This window comes from Stylophora pistillata, chromosome 6 (genome assembly GCF_964205215.1).
Source record: "Stylophora pistillata chromosome 6, jaStyPist1.2, whole genome shotgun sequence".
Classification (NCBI taxonomy): Eukaryota; Metazoa; Cnidaria; class Anthozoa; order Scleractinia; family Pocilloporidae; genus Stylophora; species Stylophora pistillata.
In genome coordinates, this window is record NC_142524.1 from 9,599,882 (window position 1) to 9,623,198 (window position 23,317).

Below are 23,317 nucleotides of genomic sequence, written 5' to 3' on the forward strand. Positions count from 1 at the left end.
ATGAGGCTTTGCGACTCTAGCTACTTCATCCGGGAGATTGACCTAATATTTGCTCTTCGCACATGTCTAACAAAATGGAGACTGTCTTGTTGGGCGGAAGAAAACTGTCCGATTTACGAGTTGTAGATCTCCGTCAAGAGCTCGAAAATAGAGGCTTGGAGAAAAGTGGAGTAAAGGCAGTGTTGGTGGAACGACTACAGAAGGTAACTTCCACTGTTATTTCTCGAAAAATATATGATACAGCTTGAGCAGATGATGGCTGGAATTAGACAACAGTAAACAAGCTCACTCCGAAAGCGATCGAAGCGTTTGTAATTTCTGTATTTTCTGTAGGCCTTGGAGGAAGAAAAGAACTATGAAGAGGAAAACTATGAAGAGGAAACCTCCGATTTTATCCCAATTGATAGCGTGGGTCTCACCGGTGAAGACGATGAAGACGAAGAACAGCCCTCAACGAGTCCGTTTACTTCCCCTCTGAGGCAGAGACAGCCGAAGAAAACTTCGATCACCCCAGACTTGAGTAAGCGCATATGTTGTCAGCTGTGTCCCTTTATTCTTAATTTATCGATCCCAGGTAGAATTGCGAATTCTTACTTTGTTTTTTTTTTTTTTTCCCTCTACAGAGAGGAAAGCTGCACCGAAAGTGGAAGAAATTGAGGAGTCGGTCAGTGTGAGCTTGATAATACAAACATTGTGCAATTTACTGTTAATGCTTAACGGTGTGATAGTTGACCATACCAATTTCGAAAATTTTGAAAAGGTTATCGTGCCGCTGGGTTGCTTGCTGTCAAATGAAGTAATTCTGCAGCCTTAAGAATACAAAAAAAATTAGTGGAATAAAACTCCACATCTTATAGCATCTCTTATCTTTACGAGCACAAATATTTTATTTTTGGATGGGAAAGTAGAGGAGGTAACATTTTTCCAAGACAAACATTTCTTTTCTGTTTCATTGTCTATGGAAACATTTTTACAGACTGCTTTTTTCAACTCATTGTTTTCCATATGTATACACAATATTTTGCTTCTGTGATAATAATTGTTGTTCCCTCACTTGTGGTGTGGACAGTCTCAAATGTTACTGGATCACTGTTGGTTTAATTGACAAGTATGTTACTTTCCAGAATTACTGTCCAAGGGGGAAGCATGTTTGGTTCACTGATTAGAGAGCTTTGAACAGCATTTTAATGACCTTCCATACATTTATCATAGTATTCAGTTCCTTAAAGTGAGTGAGCTACCATATTTATCCGTGTATAAGTTGACGCTTTGGTACCAAAAAATCAGCCCAAAAAATCATCCTTGACTTGTATACGAATCATAGGCAATGACCTGACCCAAGCAATCCAAGAAATTAGCATAACAATTGCTTGAAGTCTGTTAGGAAAACTGAGTTCACAAAAGTAGTTCTAATTGTGTTCGAGTTTCATCAGTTTTCAGCACGTTTTTCATCAACAAACAAATTTGAAATAACAAATATTATGAGGCTTAAACAGAAACCTAGTGGGGTTGATTTCTATTGTATCTTCTGATCTGTAGAGCAGATATTTTTCCTTACAGCTTCGCTGCTGTTTTTGGTGCTGAATTCTGATTTTCATTGAATGATTACAGTAGCTTAGTGACATGGCAAATGCTGTTTTCTCACGTAATCTTGTATGTTACATGTGTGAACCAATAATGTTATTGTGTAGTTTCCCAAGACGGCAGTGTTTTCATTAAGCGATCCTTCGAAGCTCTTCGGTGTTCTTTCCGTCCACTAAATCTCCTTTCAAAAGGTTATTTAAATGAATGAAGAATTCATTTTTAAGGCGATATACAAAATATGGTAAATTACTTCTCCAGTAAATGGAAATGCTGGTATATGCTTAAATCATGAATCGTGGTGATGTAAACAAGTGCTACCAAACTTCACAGCACACGGTTACCTTTTGCTCTGCAGCTTTTTTTCAATTCACAGTGTGTTCAATACATTCTCAGAGATAAGAGATTGGTCATTCGAGAAATTTCCATCAGTCTGAATTTTTCTTTGCTAGAAATTATGAAAAATCCGATTTTTGACCTTGAGAATGGGGGGTCGACTTATACACAGGGTCGACTTGTACAAGAATAAATACAGTAAATGTTATGAGAAGGCCAAGTTTTGTGTTGCATCTCTCATCAAAAGCACATTTAAAATCTCTCTAGGATTTGTTTTCATCAGTTACACAAGGTGGAAATGTCATGATGAGAAATTGTGGAATTTGAAACTTATTTGATACTTGTGCAAGGATGTTAGGAAAGCAGGGAAAACCATCAGTCAGATTTTTACTCAGAAGTAAAAATTTTGTCAGCCTGAAACTGTCTATATACTTCTGAGTTAGGAGTTGCGGCTAAATTTAACTGTGGGACTACAATATTAACTAAAAATATTAAGTTTACCATATTCTAAAATGTTTATTTTCTTCCAAGTAGTAAGTTCATAGCATTTTTGTGGTCAGTAGGATAATTTGGTTTTATTGACTTAGTTTCAAGGGTTAGCCCTTTTGTCAGAGTGAAAGACAAAAGGCTAATGCTAGAAAGATCAGCTTTAAAACTTCTTCAAAGTAGTCAATTTACACTTTTCAAATCAGTTGACGACCCAAATTATCTTGTAATACCCCTACTGATGCAGCGCTATGGTTTCTATCAAAACTCACCCACTTTATTCAATTGTTTTTAATAGGTCGAGGACAAAGGTGTTATTGAATTGGATGTTGATTTAAAAGGGGACGAAGAAACGAAAGAGGAACCTTTGGATGCTGATGATTTAGACAGCAATAAGCTTGACAACATAATTGACACCTCACTGACGGTGAAATCTGAAGTTGGTGATGATGAAAATGATGTTGATGATGATAATGATGCTGCTGCTGCTGATGAGAAAAAGGACAGTGGAAAGGATGTTGAAGAAGATGATGGAAACTTGTTATTGAATGAGGGAGATATTAAAGTGGAAGATCTGGAGGAGCAAAATGACTTGGAAGACACCAAAGAGGTAGGCATTATAAGACCAAAAAGTCTATATATCACTTTTACATTTCTCATCACAAAACTGTGACAAAGAACTCCTGAGAAAATGTAAACTTAAGTTGCATTATTGTTAAAGTGTTCAATAAGAGTCATAAATAACCACAGTCTTTGGTATCTTCCAGGTTGATGACCAACCTCTGATTGAAGAAGAAAAAATAGAGGAAGCAGAGGAAGGTACAATTCTTTCTGTCTTCTTTCTATCTTTGATTTATTTTAAATTGCAATCCTTGTTATAAGCGGGGGCTCTATCTTATCAACTGATTGAAGAGTTGGTTTGTTTTTACTTGATGGCATCGCTTGTTACCAACAGCATTCTGAAAATATTTCCAAAGGATTTTTTGTTTGATTTTATGCCATCGAATTTATGTTTTTCCTCAAAAATTAGAAATACAAGAAATCACATTTCCTTTTGAGGAATACAGATCAGAGTATATGGTTGTTTATATTAAATCCTTTCATAAGCTATTTTTGAAGAGAACTAAAATCACCACCTTGAAGTTTGTGGTTGCTTAGTTTGAAAAAGGTGAAAAATGTTTATTTAAATCAGACACCCCCAAAATGGAAGTTACAGAAGAATCAGCTGATGTTGAAGAGCAAATGGAGACATCAGGACCAGCTGAAATAAGCGTAGAAGACACAGGTGAACAAATGAAAGATGATAGTGCTGCAGCCATGGACATGTCAGAGCTGGATGCCTCCAAAGAGAACAGCTTGTCAGTTTCGTTATTTGTCCATGCTGATGATGTACAAGATGATCTGGATGATGATTTGAAAGAAGCAGCTGCTGCAGAGGCTGCAGCAAAAGAGGCTGCTGCTGCTGAAGCTGCTGCTAAGAGTCAAGAAAAGGGAGAAGAAAAATCTGACAAAGGTGCCAAAGCTGTTTGTTTAGAATGTGTATCTTTATCGTTGTGATTTTTTAGATTAGCGGATCATGTGAGATTAATTTGGCCCAAGCATGTTGTTGGCCTCAAATTAAAGGTTCAGAGAGTCGCCCTCCTTGTTGAAAGCCGAGATTCAAAACCGTAAAAGGTGTAATCAGTTGACAAAAGATTGTCTGCGACCAAGGAGCTCTCATGATGCTGCTGATACTTTATTCATGGTTTCTCTTTGGGAAAATGATGGTAGAAAATCAGAACTCACTCAACTGCTTCCAGATGAGATAGCTGGAGTCTTAGTGTGCACTGAAAAATTATTTTCAAGAATCGGCAATGTCAGCAAGAAAGCGAGAAAATCACCAAAGCTGGTGCCATCTGATGAGGAAGACAACATCTGTTAAGATCTCATCATCTTGGAAAACAAACTTGTCCAGGTCAACAAAGAAAATACTCAAGAGTGGAACTTTCTAATCATCAGAATCGTCTGTTTGTAAAGTGCATAGTCTACTTAGGGCCAAGTTGGAAATAAGGAGTAAAATATTTTGTTGCAGCTATTTCTATGTCCCTTTTGAAACAATTTCCATTTAAATGAGGAATTATATAGGGTGTGCCATGAAATATCGTGATGATTTGATTATCATTGGTGTCATTCATGTAGCATAAAGGAAATGGTGAGCTAAGAAATCTTTTTCCATTTTGTGAAGTTTTTGGAGCTTCTCTGTGGGAATGTTTAATTATCAGCAATTTTATTGTCTAGTTGTGTATGATCTAATCCTTGAGAGGAGAGATGCTTTCAAACTCTGTTTTTCTTTTTTCTTTTTTCTTTTTCCTTTCTTTTTTTTTTGCATGCTGCCAATGCATGTGCAGAATTCTGTCTTGCTGTGGACTACATCTAATAATCTGACCCTAAACCAGAGAAAACACCTCTTGAGGACTGTTCTCTCTGTTATGTACTCTTTTGTTTGAAGTCAGGGTTTGATTCTAAGCCAACTTATTTTTGCCAGGAAAGACCAAGGATGCTGAAAATCATGTTGGGAAAGAAGACACCAAGGCAGCAGATAAAGCAAAAGAAGAGAAGTCTAAAGATGGAGGAAGTTCTTCTTCACAGAGGTAGGATAAAACAATTCTTGGTGTTAAATGAAAAATTGAAGATGATTTCTATAAAATTTTGTAACTTTTAGTTGTACTTATTGGTTTGTAGCTGATGAAACAGTTGTTTTAGACCCTGCATATTTCATCCTTCACACAGGATGAGTAGGCCACATCTCCAGGTGTTATCACTGTATTTTGCATGTCTTTAACCCCCAAACTCCCAAAATCTATTTGTAAATTAAGTACAAGAATTTGGTATTAGATCAAGAAAACAACTTTTACCTGATAATTTTGAGTATTCTCATTACCTGTTTGCTAGATAATGTAGGGATATTATAGGGAGAAGTTACATGTAAAGGGTTAACCCTTGCTGACTTGAAGCATTTTTTTCCTGGTCTAACATCACCATTTTGGGTGTTCCTTGAACTTTCAAGATCTGCAATGATAAAGCAGTTAACTTGCCACATCTCAGTTTAATCCTTTAAAAACTGAGGGGCACTTTAAAAAAAATGCTCTCAATTCTCTTTCACTTTGGTTCCAGTGAGAAAGGGAAAACAGGTGAAGCTAAGAGTAAAGACTCAAAAGCTGCTGACAGCAAGACAACCAAAACACCAGGAAAGGGTGCTTCCTCTGCAAAGGACAAAAAGGAAACTGGAAAGAGTCTGTGGGTTAGCAATCTGTCATCTGTAACACGAGCTGCAGATCTGAAAACAAGGTTCAGTCAATATGGAAAGGTGAGAATTGACTTTATCATCATTTTAAAGAGTTTCTCTGTGTTCCCCCTTATTTTAAGTATGACAGGTAAAATAAATTTTCAAACTAGTAGAGTGATCCTTTTCCAGTTGAATTTTCAAGAATTTTCAAGAATTTTCAAGCAGTTTTTGGCAGTATTAAGAAGTACTTCAAGCGCATAATTTCATGGGTTACAATTCTTTAGATGTTAGTTCTGGGAATTCATTATTGGATCAAATGATAATTCCCTATTCAGTGTTTTGGTTTTTCTCTTCACCTGTCTGCTTGATATTATATCAATATTGTAAGGAGAAATTAGTGAAACATTCAAAGAGAGTAACTTGGCACAAAACATCAGTGAATGTGGTGATTCTCTCTAGTTTTTGAATAGTTTGGTAAACTGTGATAATTTAGCTTTGTATTCCCCCTGTAAAGTTCTGAGCCTCCTAGAGCAGTTTCCAAGCCAAGTAGAATTAGCCACTGTATACCTACTAGCATATAGCATTTTTCATATAAAAGATGCCTCATAGAAGCGATATGAAAAGTTATGTTGAGCAGGGGTTTCGTTAAGGGCCAGGCACTGGGCAAATTGACAGTTTGTGGGACAGTTTTGCCCACCTGGTTTGACCATTTGGAGGAAAGTTTATGTTATAAAGAAGTTCAGTTCAAAAAGTTTTGCCCGTCCTTGAAGCCCAGTTGCCCTCCTGCTGAAAATGTCAATGAAACCCCTGGTTGAGATGCTCAAATGCTAAGGGGGGATTTTCAAAACTGTTCCTGATTTTCAGGTGGTTGGTGCAAAGATAGTAACAAACTCTAAGGCCCCTGGTGCCCAGTGCTTTGGACTTGTTACCATGTCAACCAGTGAGGAGGCAGCCAAGTGTATTTCACACCTTCATCGAACAGAACTGCATGGAAGAACTATCACAGTCGATAGGGTAAGTGTAACTTCCTTGGTGAGTCTGGTGGTATAAAAGAAAAAAGAGCTGCTACCCGGTTAGCTCAATTGGTTAGAGCGGCGGATTGTGTTGTGCGGGAGGTCAAGGGTTCGAGCCCCGGCCGGACCAATACTCATGATCTTAAAATAACTGAGGAGAATTTGCTACTTTTCTATAATATCAAGAAATGGATAGATATTCTAGTCTTCTCAAATACGGACGAATAAACCGTAGGCCCTGTCTCCTGCAGGGTTAGGGGTAGGAGACATTAATTTCCCACGCACGAGAACACTGAGTGGTGGATGTCCTCCCCTGAGGTGTGTTGGGTGGGTTGCTGTCTTGCGTTTCATACATGAGCCTCTGGCTCGGGCAATCTGGGTAATCATACCTCATGTAAAGACAATAATTTTGATTGATTGATTGGTTGATTGGTTGATTGAAGAGAAAATGGGAAAATAGAAAATCTAGATGGCGCTGTATTGGGCATGGGACAGGCGTGGCATTTACCCTTGAACTCCCAAGGTCTGCTTGTTAATACCCCCTTTAGCTGCTGTACATTTTCTCGTAAAATAGCTCTAAGAATTTGATGTTAGAACAGGATGACAGCCTGTATCTGATAAGTTTCTTTGGTAATATATGGATATTATGGGAAGAAGTTTAATGTTAATCACTTCTGGGAGTTAAAATTTTTTAGTTTGGCAATAACAAATTTTTGCATTTAAAAGGTTAATCAAGCAAATGTAGTGGTTCATGGCTCATGTCAAGAAGTGATCGATGTTTTTTATTTGTCTTTCGTAGGCTAAAGGCGATCGCATTCCTACAACTCAATCTGGCTCTGCCAAGAAGCCAGCAGATAAGAAACAACTCGATAAGAAACAAGTTGATAAGAAACAAGCTGATAGAAAGCCAGCTGTCAAAAAGCCTGCAGAAAAGAAGCCAGCAGAGAAGAAACCAACAGAAAAGAAACAAGTGGAGAAGAAGGACAAGCCAGGTATGTGTGGTTATGCAAAGTTGTAAATTCCCTGGGTTATAATTAAGGAAATGCTCTGCAGGTTAAGAGGGGCCCTACAAGAAATGTGGTAACAAACTTTGGCTCCCATTCTTTTGTAACCCCTTCACAGCGAGGCTACCAAGCTTCACGCTTTCTTGATGAGGAATACAGGCTCACAGTACCTGTGGAAAGAGGACGTGGCAAGCAATTACCCTTTGCCAAGTTACTACAGGAGGCACACTGGCCTCATGATTATTGTGCTCAATGCAGGATAAAGTGGCATTCACTGCCACTGAACAACAAGAAACTTCTGGTGACTTGGCTAGTCAAGATCAAACGGGAAAACATGCTCGTGAGTAAAAATTCCTTTTTCTGCAGTGAACATTTTGAAAAGGAATGCTTTTCCAAGTCATATACCGGTCAGAAAGTCATCATCAATAGAGCGTCTTTCCTTTGGAGCCTTCCTTTTGGTTTTCTGTTGGGAGAAACTGAATATTGTCGGAACAGAGTTTGACTTAAGACTTACTTTCCGGCCAGCATATGACTTAGAAAAGCCTTCCTTTTCAAAATGTTCACTGCATAAAAGGAATTTTTACTTACGGGTGTGTTTTTTCCCATTTGATCTTGACTAGCCAAGTTGCCAGAAGTTTCTTGTTGTTTAGTGGCAGTGAATGCCATGAAAGATGCTTGCAATGTGGTTTATCACTCCGGTTGTTGCATCCAAATGCAATACAATGTCTAGCCATTGCTATCTTTGCCTTTTGAATGCTTCAGATTGTTGATAAAAGTAAAAAAATAGCGTAAAATGCAAGTTGTTTTGAAACATACAGTGATACCTTTGAGAATTTACAAAGCCTTTGGCCCAAGTGCCTCGATTCCGTGCATCTTTAAACAAAACTGCTTTTGCACGGGCTCAGATGTAATATCTGCCATTTAAACCTTTATAAATTAGACATATTGGTAAAAGTTGTTTCTGTTTGTTTGTTTGTTTGAGTGCAGGAAGTGATGAAAAGGACAGTTGTTGGTAATGGTGGCTGATGTTTGGTAACCTACAGTGAGTGGCAAAAGTAGTTGGCATGCCTCTCCTTAGTAGGCGTTCGACAATCCTCCACTCCGCGTAAAGAGCAGATAGCTCATTATTCATGCCTATCAAGATACATAAAAGTCTCCCCCCTTCCCCCCCCCCCAACCCAACCCAACGAAATGGGCGAAAGGGAACGGTAGTGCATGGTTGTGGTCTAGCAGCACCTGGTGGCCCCTGGCACCTTACATTTGTTCTTGGATGACCCAGGAATCTTAGTCTTTTCATAAAAAAACATATGCTGGGCACCCTGGATTTCAGTTTCTTCGCACTGGGCTCTCTTCAATTTTTCGTAGAGCGCAGCCTTGATAGTGAGAGTTATAGAACAAATCAAATGATAGCAGAGCACACTAAGGGCCTGATTACATGAGCCGAGCTGGCCCGGTTAGCCGGGCTGAATTCTTTTGTTTTCACGCTTTGGCGACACCAAAACAAAAGAAATCAGCCCGGCTAACCGGGCCAGCCCGGCTCATGTAATCAGGCCCTAAGACTTTTGCCACTCATGGTAGGACTGATTGATTTGCACTCACTTCTTCAAACTAGGGGAAGTTTGTCAATGAAGCTCCAATGGGTTGTCATTCAAATTGAAAACTGATGTTAAAGATTTACAATTTGATCTGTTGACAGCTGACTCCTCAGATAAATCCAAAGCTAAAACTGATGACAAGAAGGCGCCGGCAAAGAAACCTGCGGAAAAGACTCCGGGGAAATCAACAGCCACTAAAACACCAGCTAAGTCATCTACTAAGAATACTCCAAAACAACAGAAGTCAGGTTAGTCTCATATTAATAGAATATTGTGGACGTTATTTTAACAGCATGGCTTAGACAACTGCACCTTCTTATACTTGGTTTGTTTTGTGTAAGTGAGTTCCTTTGAAAATTTGTTGGATTCTTTTTCTTTTCCCTGTAATCTGGTTAAGGATATGTATTACAATACAAACTTTATTGACACTCCCTAAAGAGGGTTTTTCGATATGCTACTAGTTTTCTTTTAGACTGGCATATTTTTGTAAACTACATTAGTATGGAGTGCTGACTCAGTAAGCTTTAAGCATTGTGGTAATAACACAATTTGTATGGGCTGTTAGTGTTATCTTTAGTACAGTGTTGTTGTTGCAATTCTTGGTGAATGTCTTCCCGTCATGAATCATTCTTCTGGGCTATTTCGGTTGTGTTACTTTGAGACTCTGTCTATCCAACCAAGTCCAATTAAGTCCAACCAGTCACATGCCATAATTTTTTAGGTTCAGTTTACATAGCTTCCTCACACAGTATTTCTTCTTTCGAAGCTAATGAATCAGTGTCCTGTTACGTCACATTTCCTCTCACTCATTCCTTCTCTGTCATGGTCAACAAATCACTCGTAAATCAAGGAAGCATTCGATGAAAGTGAAGAACTTAATGACAGAAGAACGACTTTTCTGACATAATTCCAACTTCTTCTAACGCTCGTCGTGGAATGCCATTCTAGAGCGTGAAGGAGAATTTTAATCATATCTTAGGAGAGTCAATTCAACTTGTAACTCTAAATCTTGTTTAATGATCTCTTAGTTGAGTTAGTCCAGCGTGGTACTGTTATTCAAAATGATTCTCGAGTTGTGTTGATTAGAGCTGCACGGGTTTTCTTGAAGCTGATTGACTATTGTGATCTTGTCATCATTCGTCAAGGCTCTTTTTAGGGGCTTCCTATCTTGATCTGTCATAAAACACTTTGGAATTTTGGGACGAACGTATTGCCAACTATTGAGAGTCCTTTCGAATAGTTGCATGCAGATGACTTTTGCCTTTGAGACTGTTGAGGTTTCATCCCGGCACATTCGGTTTTTGTGTTCCTCGTATTCTTCTGACTGCATTTTTTACTAGAGAAGTGCTATGTGTCGTGCAGATTATCTTATATTTAGTATAAAATGTTCTGTTTTGTTTTACGATTAATACTAATCACAGGAAGTACTTCTTCAACTGGCAAAAAAGACGAAGGTTCGAAACCGGTCGTGTCGAATAAATCCTCTGACAAGGAAAAAGAAAAGGAGAAAGACAAAGACCAGGAGAAGGACAAAGACAAAGATAAGGACAAAGACAAGCCGGAAAAAAGCACTGAGAAAGATAAAAGTAAAGAAAAGGACGATAAAAAGCCTAGCAAAAGCCCAATCAAGTCAATTGACGAGATTCGACGCGACAGGCAGGAGCGACAGAGGCTGGAGAGAGCTAAAGAGATCCGTGAGCAGCGTGAACGAGAGCGACAAGATCGACTTCGACGAGAGCGTGAAAGGCTTGAACGAGAGAAAATGGCCGAACGGCAACGTGAACGTGAACGAGAAAGAGAACGTGAAAGGAGAAGGCTTCAGGTTATACGAGAACGAGAGATTCGCGAAAGACAAGAACGTGAACGAATACGCCTGCAGCGTGAAATCGAACGGCAAAGAGAACTGGAACGCCAAAGGGAACGTGAGCGCCGTGAACGCGAGGAACGTGAACGCCTGGAACGGGAAAGGCGTGAGAGACTTGAACGCGAAAGACTTGAGCGTGAACGAATTGAACGTGACCGCTTACAACGCATTGAACGCGAACGATTGGAACGTTTGGAACGTGAACGCCTTGAGCGTGAGCGTTTGGATCGTCAACGTTTAGAACGTGAACGATTGGAACGTGATCGTCGCAATTTGAAGCGCCACGGTGCGCCCTTTGAACGTGGAGATCCAGCACATGCTCAGAAACCAGTTGGTTTTTGGGAAGAACCCAAACGTGCTGCTTTGAGTGATGAAAGACCGCGTGACTTCTTCAGCGGTTCAGTGGGTGAGCGTGACAGCAGACGTGACCGTCCTGAAGTCTCCTCAGACAGGCGTGACTCTCGAGGAGGCCACCGTGAAGACGGTCGCCAACCAGCTGGTGCTGGCCGAGAACGTAGAACCGAGGAGTGGAGTCGAGCAGACGAAAGGCGTCTTAAGAAAGACGAGAGAGAGCGACGCAATGAGGAAGGACACCGCGGGCGGGACAAACCTCACGAGCATTCCAGAGGAGCACGGGATCGTGACTTGCGTGATAGCCGAGGCAACCACGAGAGCAAGGCCTGGACAACCGGAGGTGACTTGTCTGGGGCCGGTGTTGGGGTTCTTGGAGCTGGAATAAATCCACAGAAGACCTTGTCCATCCTATTGGAGCGTGCTGGCGTCAGGGGTATCCTGGGCTCTGGTACGCCAGCCCAAGGACATAACGTGCGAGGTGATTTAAGTAAATCTATGGAAGAACCCAACTGGCGTGCCCCCGACCCCCGGGATAGCAGACCACCTATCCCTCAAACTGAGAGAGGGGCGAACTTTTCGCAGGGGTCCTCGGGACTCGCAGATATCAGAAATGTCCATGTTGATGCACGCTTCGGTTCGCTGTCCATGGACACAGGTCATCGCTCTGCTGGCATGACTGGAGGAGTGGAATCTAGCAAGCCACCTGCGCGTGACTGGAGAGACACACATGGTAGTAGCCTGACTTCTAGAGACCGTGATGCACTAGCTGCTAGGGAAAGAGAGCGTCCACGAGATCGTGGTGCGGAGGTCAAGCAGAGCATTCCTCGTCCAGGAAGTATGTATGATGCTCGGGATACTCGTACGCCGATCAGTCGCGACTCCATACCGCCTAGAGGTGCGTGGGGAAATGGAATGGACTCGCGCCAAGTTGCCAACCCTTCTCTTAGCTTGTCAACTGCAGGCCGCGCCGCTGTTGACGACAGATCACGTGCTGCAGTCACTGCCCGTGACAGTGCGCCAACTCCTTGGAACCAGCCCGGAGGTTCCCTAGCGGCTCCTGTTGCCCGAGGTGCCTATACTGGAAGTGCAGTTCCCGGTGTTGAGAGGCGCCACCCTGCCTCAACCGATGTTAGATATGAGCCTTACAAGGCCGCTCCTCGTGTGGGCATGATGCGGCGATACTGAAACATTAGTAACTGTTGACGTTTCTTTCATTTGTTGGACAACGTTAGGTTAACTTCAAATTTTAGTAGTGAATTAGTCCTCTATGATTCTTATACTAATGCAAATTTTTTAAACCAAGTTTGAAACTTGCTAACTTGGTGAAACATTTTGGTTTTTAAGGGTCTATGAAATTCCCACTTGTAGGTTAGAATTAACACTTGTTGATTTTGATTTAGCTGTCGCGTATTCCGAAGTAATCATCCAATACGAAGTTTTAAACAACAATTGCGCCTTTATGGTAGATGATCGCTTGTTGTTGTACGTACAATTAAAGTTCAACATCGTGGTTTAGAAATCTCGACAGGTTGTCGTCGTGTCCTTTCTTCTTACCTTTGAATGAAGCTGTTGATCTTGTGGCTTCCAAGATCTTTTAGTTCGAATAAATGGCATGGATTAAAAGTTGTTGGAGTCTCGTTATGCGTGAAAATTGTATTGGACTACGCCCAAGATCGTGAAAGTAAGGACGAGGCAATCCGAAGAGGTGAATCGTAACCATGGATGAATGAAGCTTGCGAAGCATTCTGTAACGTCTCAAATGCAAAAATTGTTTCTGCGCCAAATACCGTGGATGACATAGTGAAAGGAAATGATGTTATCGAATGTAAGGTAGAGAGGAAAAGTCGTTTATTCTTGCCGATTATACCAACCTTATCTGCGTGCTGCAGTAAGACAATGAAGGAACCACAAACATGCTTAAATAGTTTTGGACGTAGAAGTTTATAAGGCAAACCCTCACAAAATTGTGTTGGTTTGTTATCTCTTTCGCTTATTAATGTACTGCCTAGTTGCAGTGGTGCAGCAAACAAATTATATCGCACGGGTCTCCAGGTTGTTTATCCTATTGTATCTAAGTAGATACACTTTACCCCGCTGCCGCTTCACCCCTCCCCCCTTCCTTCAGTGCCCCCCTCATCTCTTTTCGCGTCAAAGCTGTATTGCGTGGTCACGTGTCGATGCTTGATCACGCGATGGTCATATGCGTTGTTCAGCTTGTGTTTGTTTCACCACTGGAAACTGAGTGCTTTGTATCTTGGTTTGGTAAGTTGATGCGGGTAACTTGTTTTGTTAACAATTGTGTCCCAGTACAGGCAGCACGGCTGTGGGAAGATATAAGGTGAGTTACAAGCTTCTGCAAAACTAATTCCACAGTAAGCTTGTGGCATTTTATAGATCGTTTTTCGATTGAGTGTTGTAAAACAAAAACAAAAACGAAAGTAATGACAACGGCCAATAAGAAAACAAATGGAAAATATCTGCAAGAGCCATTAAAAAAAAACAAAGTAAAAACAACTAAACTGCCTAAAGCGCGGGAAAACAACCAAACTGTCTAAAGCGCGGGAAAACAACCAAACTGCCTAAAGCGCGGAAAAACAACCAAACTGTCTAAAGCGCGGGAAAACAACCAAACTGCCGAAAACGTGGGCGACCAAGTCATGATTGGTTTTAGTTCTGCATCTGATTGGTTCAGAGAGTAGTGCGAGTTTTCTGGACCAATCACAGCGCGAAATAATCAAAACCAAAATAATTTACGGATTACTTTCGACACTCGCTTGAAAATTGGTCAAGGTTTGTCACCAAACGAACTTTACCAGGGCAAATTCTGGCGATAGTCCTAAGAATGCTGCAAATCTACTGTGGTTGTTTGAATGAAAGCTAAAGAACTTGAATTCTCTATACTTTTTCCTTTTTTATAATTCAATTAAGACCCTTCATTCTGGAGTATATTATGAAGCAAAATGTTTTTCCTTTATCTTTGTTTTTACTAATTTTTATTGGCCTAGTTTTTCAATACTTCTTCCCTGTAGGATGTGAACCAGAATAATTAAAATAGAGGCGACTACTATTTAAGTTTTAAAATTCGGATCTATGTGGTTAATAAGGATGACTAAAGTGCTTTTTATTTCCTCTTTCGTTAAATGCGTAATATTTTCATAATTTTCAATTCCTTTGCCACTATAGTTAGATAAATGTTATGTCACGATCTTCAGCTGACGTCACGTTAAGTACTTAGTCACGATAATTGCCTTTGCCTATCGATCCTGGGTTATGGGGGAGGGGCGGGGGGTCGATAAAGAGATGTGGTCTTCTCAGAATTTCCAAGAAATGACTGAGCGATTCGTTCGAAAAAGTAATGTGAGAAAATTTTCATTTTGTCTTTCTCTTGCAGGTATGTATGGATTTTTCGTTTTCCTTGAGGCATCGATTGACGTCTTGTGGAGAGTCCCTTGTCATCATTTTTGTACTTTGCTATTTGCTATTTATAATAAAATTCAGTTTTGGCCATGATATGGTTATGTATTGACTGACGTATCCAGTGTTGGCATTTAACATCACATCATGTTTATTTTCGTTGCTCCCTAATTGCTCGCTGTTTTATCTTTTTTGTGCTGACGGTGCTGGGAGGAGCGCGGGCTCATTTCCTGAACAGCGGCTGTTTATTAAGCCAAAATATGATTGAATAAAGGGGGTCAATTTCTAAAGAAACTGTGATGCTGCGTCGATGGGGGAGTATAACAACGTGATTTTGTAATGTAATGTAAATTTGCCTCTCTAAAGAGTTTTAAAGTTTCACAAAATTGGCTTGAATATAATTCAAATGTTTAAAGGGTGTAAGTTTCTAATGAAACTGTAGTGCAGCATCTGCGGGGGAGTATAACTAGACAATTTTGTTTTATCAACTGAGTTAATGATGTTAATTGGCCGCTGTAAAGAGTTTCAAAGCTGAGTTTGTGAGCGTTAGCCTGTCGTTATTCGCTAGCGCCCGAAACTTGTTTAATCGCTTTCACCATACAATACTGAAAGGACTAAAATATACATATGAACAAGACACAAGAGAACGGAGGAGAAGGGTGCGGGACACACAACAGGGCGAGGCTCCAAATTAAGTGTGCCCTTACGAGAAATACAAAAATACTAACTATGTAAACAATAGACAGTAAAAAGTATATAAAAAAGTATATAAAATAAAAGCAAAAACGAAAACGATAGGAATAAATCCCTCATGCGGCCGATAGAAAGTCCCAATAGCAACAGTTACCAACTAATAGAAGATCACGTGACCTACTGCATTTGCAGCAGATCGATTTCCAGGTGTTGAAGTTAGTGACGTCATAGTTTGTACTAAAAGCAGCCGATTAGCGTTGGAGTACGTGAGATTTAAACTGATTGAGAGAACTAATAATACGAGTGGATACAGGTAAGGTATTCCAGAGTTAGCGACACGATTAAAGTAACTAAATTGAAAAAGCTTTGTACGGCACTTAGGAATTAGTACGTCTTGATCAGAGCTATGACGAGTAAGACGTGCGCCTTTGGGCCTGGCATAATCAGCTATGGGTAAGGTGTAGTGGCGAGCGCCACACTGGAAATAGAAAATTAAGTCTGACTTCGTGCCAGTATGTTAACGGTAACACGTTGAGGCGAGAAAGGCGCTCATGATAAGAAATATCCTCTTGCCAGTGCGTGTTTAAGATGAATTTTGTTGCCCTGCGTTGAAGACTTTCTGTTTTTTTATGCCACCGATCGAACTGGGAGCCCATATCTCGCTAGCATAGCCAATATGTGATCTTACAAACGTGGTAATTTCTTATGATCTGTAGTGAATGACGAAAGACTGTTGCGTCGCAAGAATGCAAGCATCCTATTGGCCTTAGCTAATATAGTGTTGGTGTGAGTGTCCCATGCGAGGTCCGAAGAGATAGACACTCCGAGGTCTTTTACTTGAGTGACGTGATTAAGTGAGATGTTGTTCAACTTGTAATCGTAGCGAAGTGAGTAGCGCCTACGTGTGACGGTTAGTACCTCACATTTAGAGGTGTTAAACTTTAGGTGCCCATTATCACTCCAGCCCTGCAGACTGTCCAGGTCTTTTATTTGAGTGACGTGATTAAGTGAGATGTTGTTCAACTTGTAATCGTAGCGAAGTGAGTAGCGCTTACGTGTGACGGTTAGTACCTCACATTTAGTGGTGTTAAACTTTAGGTGCCAATTATCACTCCAGCCCTGCAGACTGTCCAGGTCTTTTACTTCAGTGACGTGATTAAGTGAGATGTTGTACAACTTGTAATCGTAGCGAAGTGAGTAGCGCTTACGTGTGACGGTTAGTACCTCACATTTAGTGGTGTTAAACTTTAGGTGCCAATTATCACTCCAGCCCTGCAGACTGTCCAGGTCTTTTACTTCAGTGACGTGATTAAGTGAGATGTTGTACAACTTGTAATCGTAGCGAAGTGAGTAGCGCTTACGTGTGACGGTTAGTACCTCACATTTAGTGGTGTTAAACTTTAGGTGCCAATTATCACTCCAGCCCTGCAGACTGTCCAGGTCTTTTACTTCAGTGACGTGATTAAGTGAGATGTTGTACAACTTGTAATCGTAGCGAAGTGAGTAGCGCTTACGTGTGACGGTTAGTACCTCACATTTAGTGGTGTTAAACTTTAGGTGTCAATTATCACTCCAGCCCTGCAGACTGTCCAGGTCTTTTTGGAGTGACTCACAGTCCTGTAGACTATCAATGACACTGGAACACTTTGAGTCGTCGGCGAAGAGTGCGATATGATTCTGTATCACCGGCGGGAGGTCGTTCACATAAACTAAGAACAGCAGAGGACCAAGGATACTGCCTTGAGGAACTCCTGATGGAACAGGGGAACGACTAGAGGTGAAACCGTGGACCAAGCACTGCTGACCACGTCCATCTAGATAACTCTCAAACCACTGCAGAAGTTTCCCACTGACACCGTATTGGGAGAGTTTCAGAAGTAACTCTTGGTGGGAAACACTGTCGAAAGCCTTTGCGAGATCCAGATACACTATGTCCGACTGCAGGCCCTAATCAAGAGACTGGCCAATCTCGTGATAGAACGTTAGAAGCTGGGTGACTGTCGATCGACCCTGAAGGAAACCGTGCTGTGCATTGTCAAACAAAGGACAAAGAAAATCATTAAAGTGCTTGAGTATACATCGTTCTAATACTTTGGACACAACGCACATTAGAGAGATAGGTCTGTAGTTAGTAACGTCCTCCTTTTTTCCTTTCTTATAAACAGGAACGACAAGTGCGTTTTTCCATGCAATGGGTAGTTTACCCTCCGCAAGAGATAAATTAAAAAGGGCGCAAAGAGAAGGTGTTAATTCCCTTGCACACGTCTTTAGCACGATTGTAGGAAGACCTCAGCTTTGAAACTCTTTACGGTGGCTAATTTTCATTACGGTTGACACAACCAACTTGTCTTAAATATAATTCAGTCTCCAGGGCCGTAGCTAGCATGAGGCAAGACGAGGCAATTGCCTCGTCTTGATTTTGGCCTTTTTTTAAATTTTTTTCTTGAAGATTGACTTTTCTGAAGAAAAATGCCGCGAAAAATCCTTAAAAGAGCATTTCTGAAATTCTAGATTTCAAAATTTTCTGGGGGGCATACCCCCAGACCCCCCTAGCGGGTCGCGCCTTCGGCGCTCGAAAATTGCCTCGTGTAGTCCTGAAGTCTGGCTACAGCCTTGGTCTCGTGATATTTTCTTTAATTTTTTGCTTGGCGATGTAGAGCGTTGTGGGATTTGATTTTAGGACTGCCTGATTATGTATCGTTACCAGACCCTTTGCCGGCTCAGCTCCCCACAATGTTCAATACGTAGAGTAACGGACGTAGAGTGAACAAGATCTCGGAAAGCCGCGGGGAGCAAGAAAGAAACGAGCCCATGCAATTTATTCACGAGGATAAGGGAAAAACTGGTAAGTCTTCGTAATGCAGAATTTGGTAGTGCTAAAAAGAAAATCAAATGTTCTGAATATTCTCTATTCCCACCATTGTATTTTATTACATCGCTCGCAGCACTAAGATGAAGCGAATCCTGTGTTCTGATTGGCTACCCAAGCGGGCAAGATGAGCGTATCTTGCCCGCATTGATCCCACGTATTAAAAAAACAAAAACAAAAACAAAAAAAAGAATAAAATTAACTAGCTTCATGATCCCTGGACAATTTCGGCCGAAAGCGGCAGGGGAGAGTCAAAACAAAGAAAACAAAACGACTCTGGTGAGTTTGTTCTTCTAGAAACGGTTCGCTTTCTTTCCCAGCTCTTGAAGTGAACATGTCATCCTTAATTCTAACTAAAGCGAAATATTTTTGCAATATGATAAATCCTTTATTTACCAAGCTTGTTCGGTCAAGATGGCTGGATATTAGCCTCGTTCTTTCTTCGGATTTTTGTGGACCTCGACTTCGTCTTGGTACATAAAAATACAAAATCAAAACACGGCCAATATCAAGCCATCTTGACCTCACGCTCAATTAATAACGCATATATGTCTAGTTCCTGTGTTCGGTGAACTAACTTAGGATTGGTGTCAATCAGATTCTGAACGACTTCATAGAAGCAAAATTTAAAGGAGATGATGATGATACCGGTAACAGTTTCTTAAATTCAGATCACTAGAGAAGCTCCTGGAATAAGCAAGGGTAAGAAGTAGGCTTTTGTTTGCGTTTGTTGCTGCGTCAATGAAAGAAGCAAAATATTCTCCAAGTAAACCGGGAATCGGTTCCGTCTCATTTAGGACGACTTCCGTCTCGATCAGTTCGTTTCCGTTTAGTCTTGGACGCTTTCTTTCGATTTCAAAGAGCTCTACTGAATTTGGGTCAGTTCCGTCTGACTTCAGACGTCTTCGTCCAACTTCAGAAGGTACCGTCAAATTTTAGACTCATTTCGCCTAAGCGTGTGTTCCCTTCATCCTTTGCGATCATTTCGGATCTCGCGCTGATGAGACTGCGATTCTCTAGTCAGCTGACATAAACAAACCAACATGGCCGACGTGTTCTCTACCTAGCGTAACGTGATGTGATTGATGAAAATGTCTTGTACTGTTCCTGTATTTGCTTTGATACAAGATGTAAATAGGGTAATTTCAATTTTGAATGATGCTCCTGTATCAGGAGAACAAAACGTAAAGGATAATGTAGGTAAGTAAGATGATTCTGAGGAACGACTGATTACCGATTATAAACATTGTGGTTTAATTAGTATGGGAAGAACATATATACCTAAAGCGCTCAAGCTAAATTTAGAATCATATATTTTATTTTGTATTCTTTATTCATTTATTTTATCCCTGATTTGTTTTTGTGGCGTCTCTTTTAGTCAACCGAGAAAATTACAATCAACAGTTTCGACCCTTTAATTTGTAATAAATGTTTCTATTTTTAGAAGGGTGGGATGATGATAGTGAAGAGTGGGGCTGGACGGTAAGAGTTCCACTGATTTGTAAATTTTAAGTATGGTTTAATTATAGAGTTGAAGGCCTGATATAGTTAAAAAAATGAGGGACCCTGGGTCATGACCTGGAGTCGTTTTGTTGTGTTCTTGGGCTGGACACTGAACTCTCGTAATGGCGCTCTCTCCACCGAGGAGTTTAAATGGGGACTGGTCAAATGTCATTAGTAGCAGTCAGGAACCTATGATAAAATAGATTTCCACCAAGAGGAAGAAACCATACTGCTATCACTATGATCTAAAAGTAGGATAAGCTCTTTAGCAGGGGGAGAGGGGGCGGGAACCTTTAAGGACCACTAAGGAGAAGTAGCCACACTTCTTAAGTTACTTTATGTTAAATAAGATTTATGTCCAGATCAGCTTGGAATCAATGCATTTTAAATAAATCAGAGTTTGATAATTTGCCTTTTGTGTTAACAGGAAGCGGTTGAAAGTGAGCCTGAAGTAGCATCCACTTCATGGCTACAAGAGTGTTCCATCTCCTTGTCACCATCAAATGATACTTTGGCTATAGCAAAAAATGACAAAGCTGTTTTCCTGACCAGTATGTAAATGCTTCTTTTAAGTGTAAATATTAGTTGATATTCCTTACAGAGGTTGTAAGTTACAGTACAACTGTTAAAAATGTAGAACAATGAATCAAGGGAGGCATTTTATCAACCCTACTCTGCATGTGACTTCATATGATTTAAGAAAGATCTTATTCTGTATTGGATATTGCTTTTTGAAACATATATCATTTGTTATCAGGCAGATGGATTAAGCCATCGGATAGCCAGCCAAGCACAAAATATGAAATAGTGTGGAGTGGTAGTCTTGCCACAGAAGAAAGGTAAAAAATAAATACTGCTGTTGTATTATGATTTTTTTAGGATAAGCTGTATTGTACATGCATTTTGATTGGTTCTTACCCATGATATTTCAGAGGACAAACATACTAGGTATAGTGGATGTCACCATTAACAACATTCTGCTTTGTATCATGTAAAACAAGTAGACTCTATATAGCCATGGATCTATATAATATTTTACCACAATTGGCTGTAATGTCACAATCTGATATGCCAATTTGCCTTTGTCAATAAGAGTACAGACAATACTGCTTGCATCAACATATCACGCAATGTGTAACGCAACTTGTCACACTTAAATAATCATTTATTTGATGTCCATATCGTGGTAAAAAACAAATTCATAATGGTTAAGTGAGGTATGTATTCTTATTGCCAGTGATGTTTGTCATCACCGTGGTCAAAATTTGTTGTGGACTCACTTGGCTCATGAGTCCACAACATTTTGACCACTGTGATGACAAATATTATTGTTCATAAGAGAATGGACCATGCTAAACCACTGTCAATTTGTTAAATAGATCACAGAAGATGTGCCACTCTCTTCTATGTCATTAGTGATCTGTTACTGAACAGACGCATGGCAACATGGAATCTTTGTGTTAAGTAGCAACAGATACAGTGAATTCAAGAAGCATCTGATCAAAGAAGTGTCTTTTATTTCTACTTTCTAAGCCCAAAGCTTTAGGACATTTTTAATGGTGTATATTGGTCATTTCTGATAGAAGGGAATAGCCATGTCTAGTGGTTCTATCCAATGCAAGATTTTATTTTGCCTCATAAGCATGTGAGTGCTTTTGATGTTAGATATTATCATCAATATTTTCCATACTTTTTTTCATTTTTACTTCTTCATTTTCAGGGAATGTGTTACAGATATATTGTGCATACCATTGGCTTCTCAACACAAGTAAGTTGTTTGCCCCTTGCTGTATTGGTAAATGCAATTTTTGGTAAAGGTAAAGAGTCCGATCCTACTGACGCGTTGGCTAACGTGTCAGCCGACACACCCCTGACACATTACCAATGCTTTGGCTGACACACTATCAACGCATTGGTAAGATCGACCTATGCATTGGCCAACATGTCAGCTGACACACTACCAACGCGACAAATTTTCATAGACTTGCATGATATGTATATTAACACTTTGACCTCTAGGAGTAATAAGTATCTAATTTCTCCTTGCAATTTTCCATTCTTGAATCACACATTAAGGTCACAAGAATAAAAGAAATGATCACTCAGTAAAGAAGCTCCTTGATCATTAAAAAAATTCTTCTTAACCATCAATGTTGAAATCTGCAGAAGCTCTCAAGGATCACCAGACTGGACTTGCATTGTGGCTGGATTTACATCTGGATACATGAGGATCTATTTACAGGTATCGTACATTTATTTTGCACAATGGAACATGGATTGAACAATTTTATAGGAAAATTCATTACTTGACAAGGGAATTCTGCATTAAATTACATGCAAATACTGAAATTGCACAAATCATGAAGCATTGAGTGCAATTTGATGCAAAATTTATGAGTTAAGTAATGGATTTTCTTTGAATCGCATAATTGAATAAAATTAAGAAAAAAAGAAAGCAGCATTACTTGTTATGTATATGTAGATGTGTGACAATATCACTTAGCCTCGTTTTTAACTCACAATTCCACACTAAATACCTTGCTTTGTTAACCAATAAGAATGGGAGATTTTATTCAATTATGTGATTCTATAGTTAACATTCACATTCAAACATTTTATTTTTGCATTGAACTAGGTGACTGAATAATCTAGTCCTTGAAAGGACATTATTTTTTGCAGTCTCCCTGTGCAGTTACCATTTACAATAATCACATGCGTATGCATAAAGTAAATAAAAGTAAGAGACATGCTTGAGTTACCACTGACCATGATTTTTGGATGTTTTTGAGGTTCTCTTCTCAGTACATGAAAATATCATTACTATGTAGCATTGAAACTTTGTAAGAATGAGATATTTCCAGATGGGCAATTGGTCCTGTTTTGTGTCAATAAATTTTTTCAATGAATAATGACTGAAATTTGAGCTGGGAACTAATTTTATTTCAATTTTATTTCCAAGCAGCAGACCATAAATTTTCTCTTCTTTTTTTTTTTTTTAAGAATGGATTTCTGTTGCTGTCTCAGTTTCTGCATAATGACTCCGTTTTAAGACTTAAATGCAGAACTTGGCAGCCACATAAGAATTATGGCACTGCTGAGCAGGTGGGGAACATTTGTTAAACAAGTGGGAACAAAATCACAGTCACTGTGGTAAAACAGAACATAAAATTGCTACCAACTTAGAAGACATACCTTTACAAAAAAAAAAATCACCAATTTGAGATTATTTTACACTTTTTCCTTAACCTTATAACCCCCAGAAGTGATCAACATGTAACTTCTCCCTGTAATATCCATACATTATCCAGAAAAAGGTAATGAGAATACTCAAACTTATCAG

At 39.9% G+C, this 23,317-nt stretch overlaps 2 protein-coding genes and 1 long non-coding RNA gene across 4 annotated transcripts in view; all 3 read left to right on the forward strand.

Moving 5' to 3' along the window:
* Window positions 1-37: 37 nt before the first annotated feature.
* LOC111327998 (uncharacterized) lies at window positions 38-13,124 on the forward strand. Of its 2 annotated transcripts, XM_022932335.2 has the most exons (12): window positions 38-203; window positions 334-520; window positions 624-664; window positions 2,702-3,013; window positions 3,171-3,222; window positions 3,596-3,916; window positions 4,928-5,033; window positions 5,557-5,749; window positions 6,533-6,682; window positions 7,481-7,673; window positions 9,382-9,528; window positions 10,702-13,124. In XM_022932335.2, exons 1-12 carry the CDS (start codon window positions 63-65, stop codon window positions 12,681-12,683), a joined length of 3,825 nt encoding a protein of 1,274 aa, XP_022788070.2. In that variant the 5' UTR covers window positions 38-62; the 3' UTR covers window positions 12,684-13,124. The 2 variants fall into 2 exon arrangements, with proteins under 2 accessions (XP_022788070.2, XP_088618655.1); XM_088762529.1 differs by lacking the exon at window positions 3,596-3,916 and having other exon boundaries at window positions 10,702-12,827.
* A 573-nt stretch (window positions 13,125-13,697) lies between these two features.
* Window positions 13,698-15,008, forward strand: LOC148728142 (uncharacterized). Its single transcript, XR_016002250.1, has 2 exons — window positions 13,698-13,836; window positions 14,890-15,008. It is a non-coding gene; the product is annotated as an uncharacterized LOC148728142 (long non-coding RNA).
* Window positions 15,009-19,511: 4,503 nt separating this feature from the next.
* LOC111327966 (rab3 GTPase-activating protein non-catalytic subunit) overlaps window positions 19,512-23,317 on the forward strand; it is a 28,073-nt gene continuing 24,267 nt past the window's right edge. The window contains exons 1-7 of the mRNA XM_088725851.1: window positions 19,512-19,674; window positions 19,919-19,956; window positions 20,405-20,528; window positions 20,735-20,816; window positions 21,698-21,745; window positions 22,144-22,219; window positions 22,978-23,079. Coding sequence (XP_088581977.1) covers window positions 19,560-19,674; window positions 19,919-19,956; window positions 20,405-20,528; window positions 20,735-20,816; window positions 21,698-21,745; window positions 22,144-22,219; window positions 22,978-23,079 — 585 coding nt within the window. The 5' untranslated portion in view covers window positions 19,512-19,559. The remainder of the gene's footprint in view (window positions 19,675-19,918; window positions 19,957-20,404; window positions 20,529-20,734; window positions 20,817-21,697; window positions 21,746-22,143; window positions 22,220-22,977; window positions 23,080-23,317) is intronic.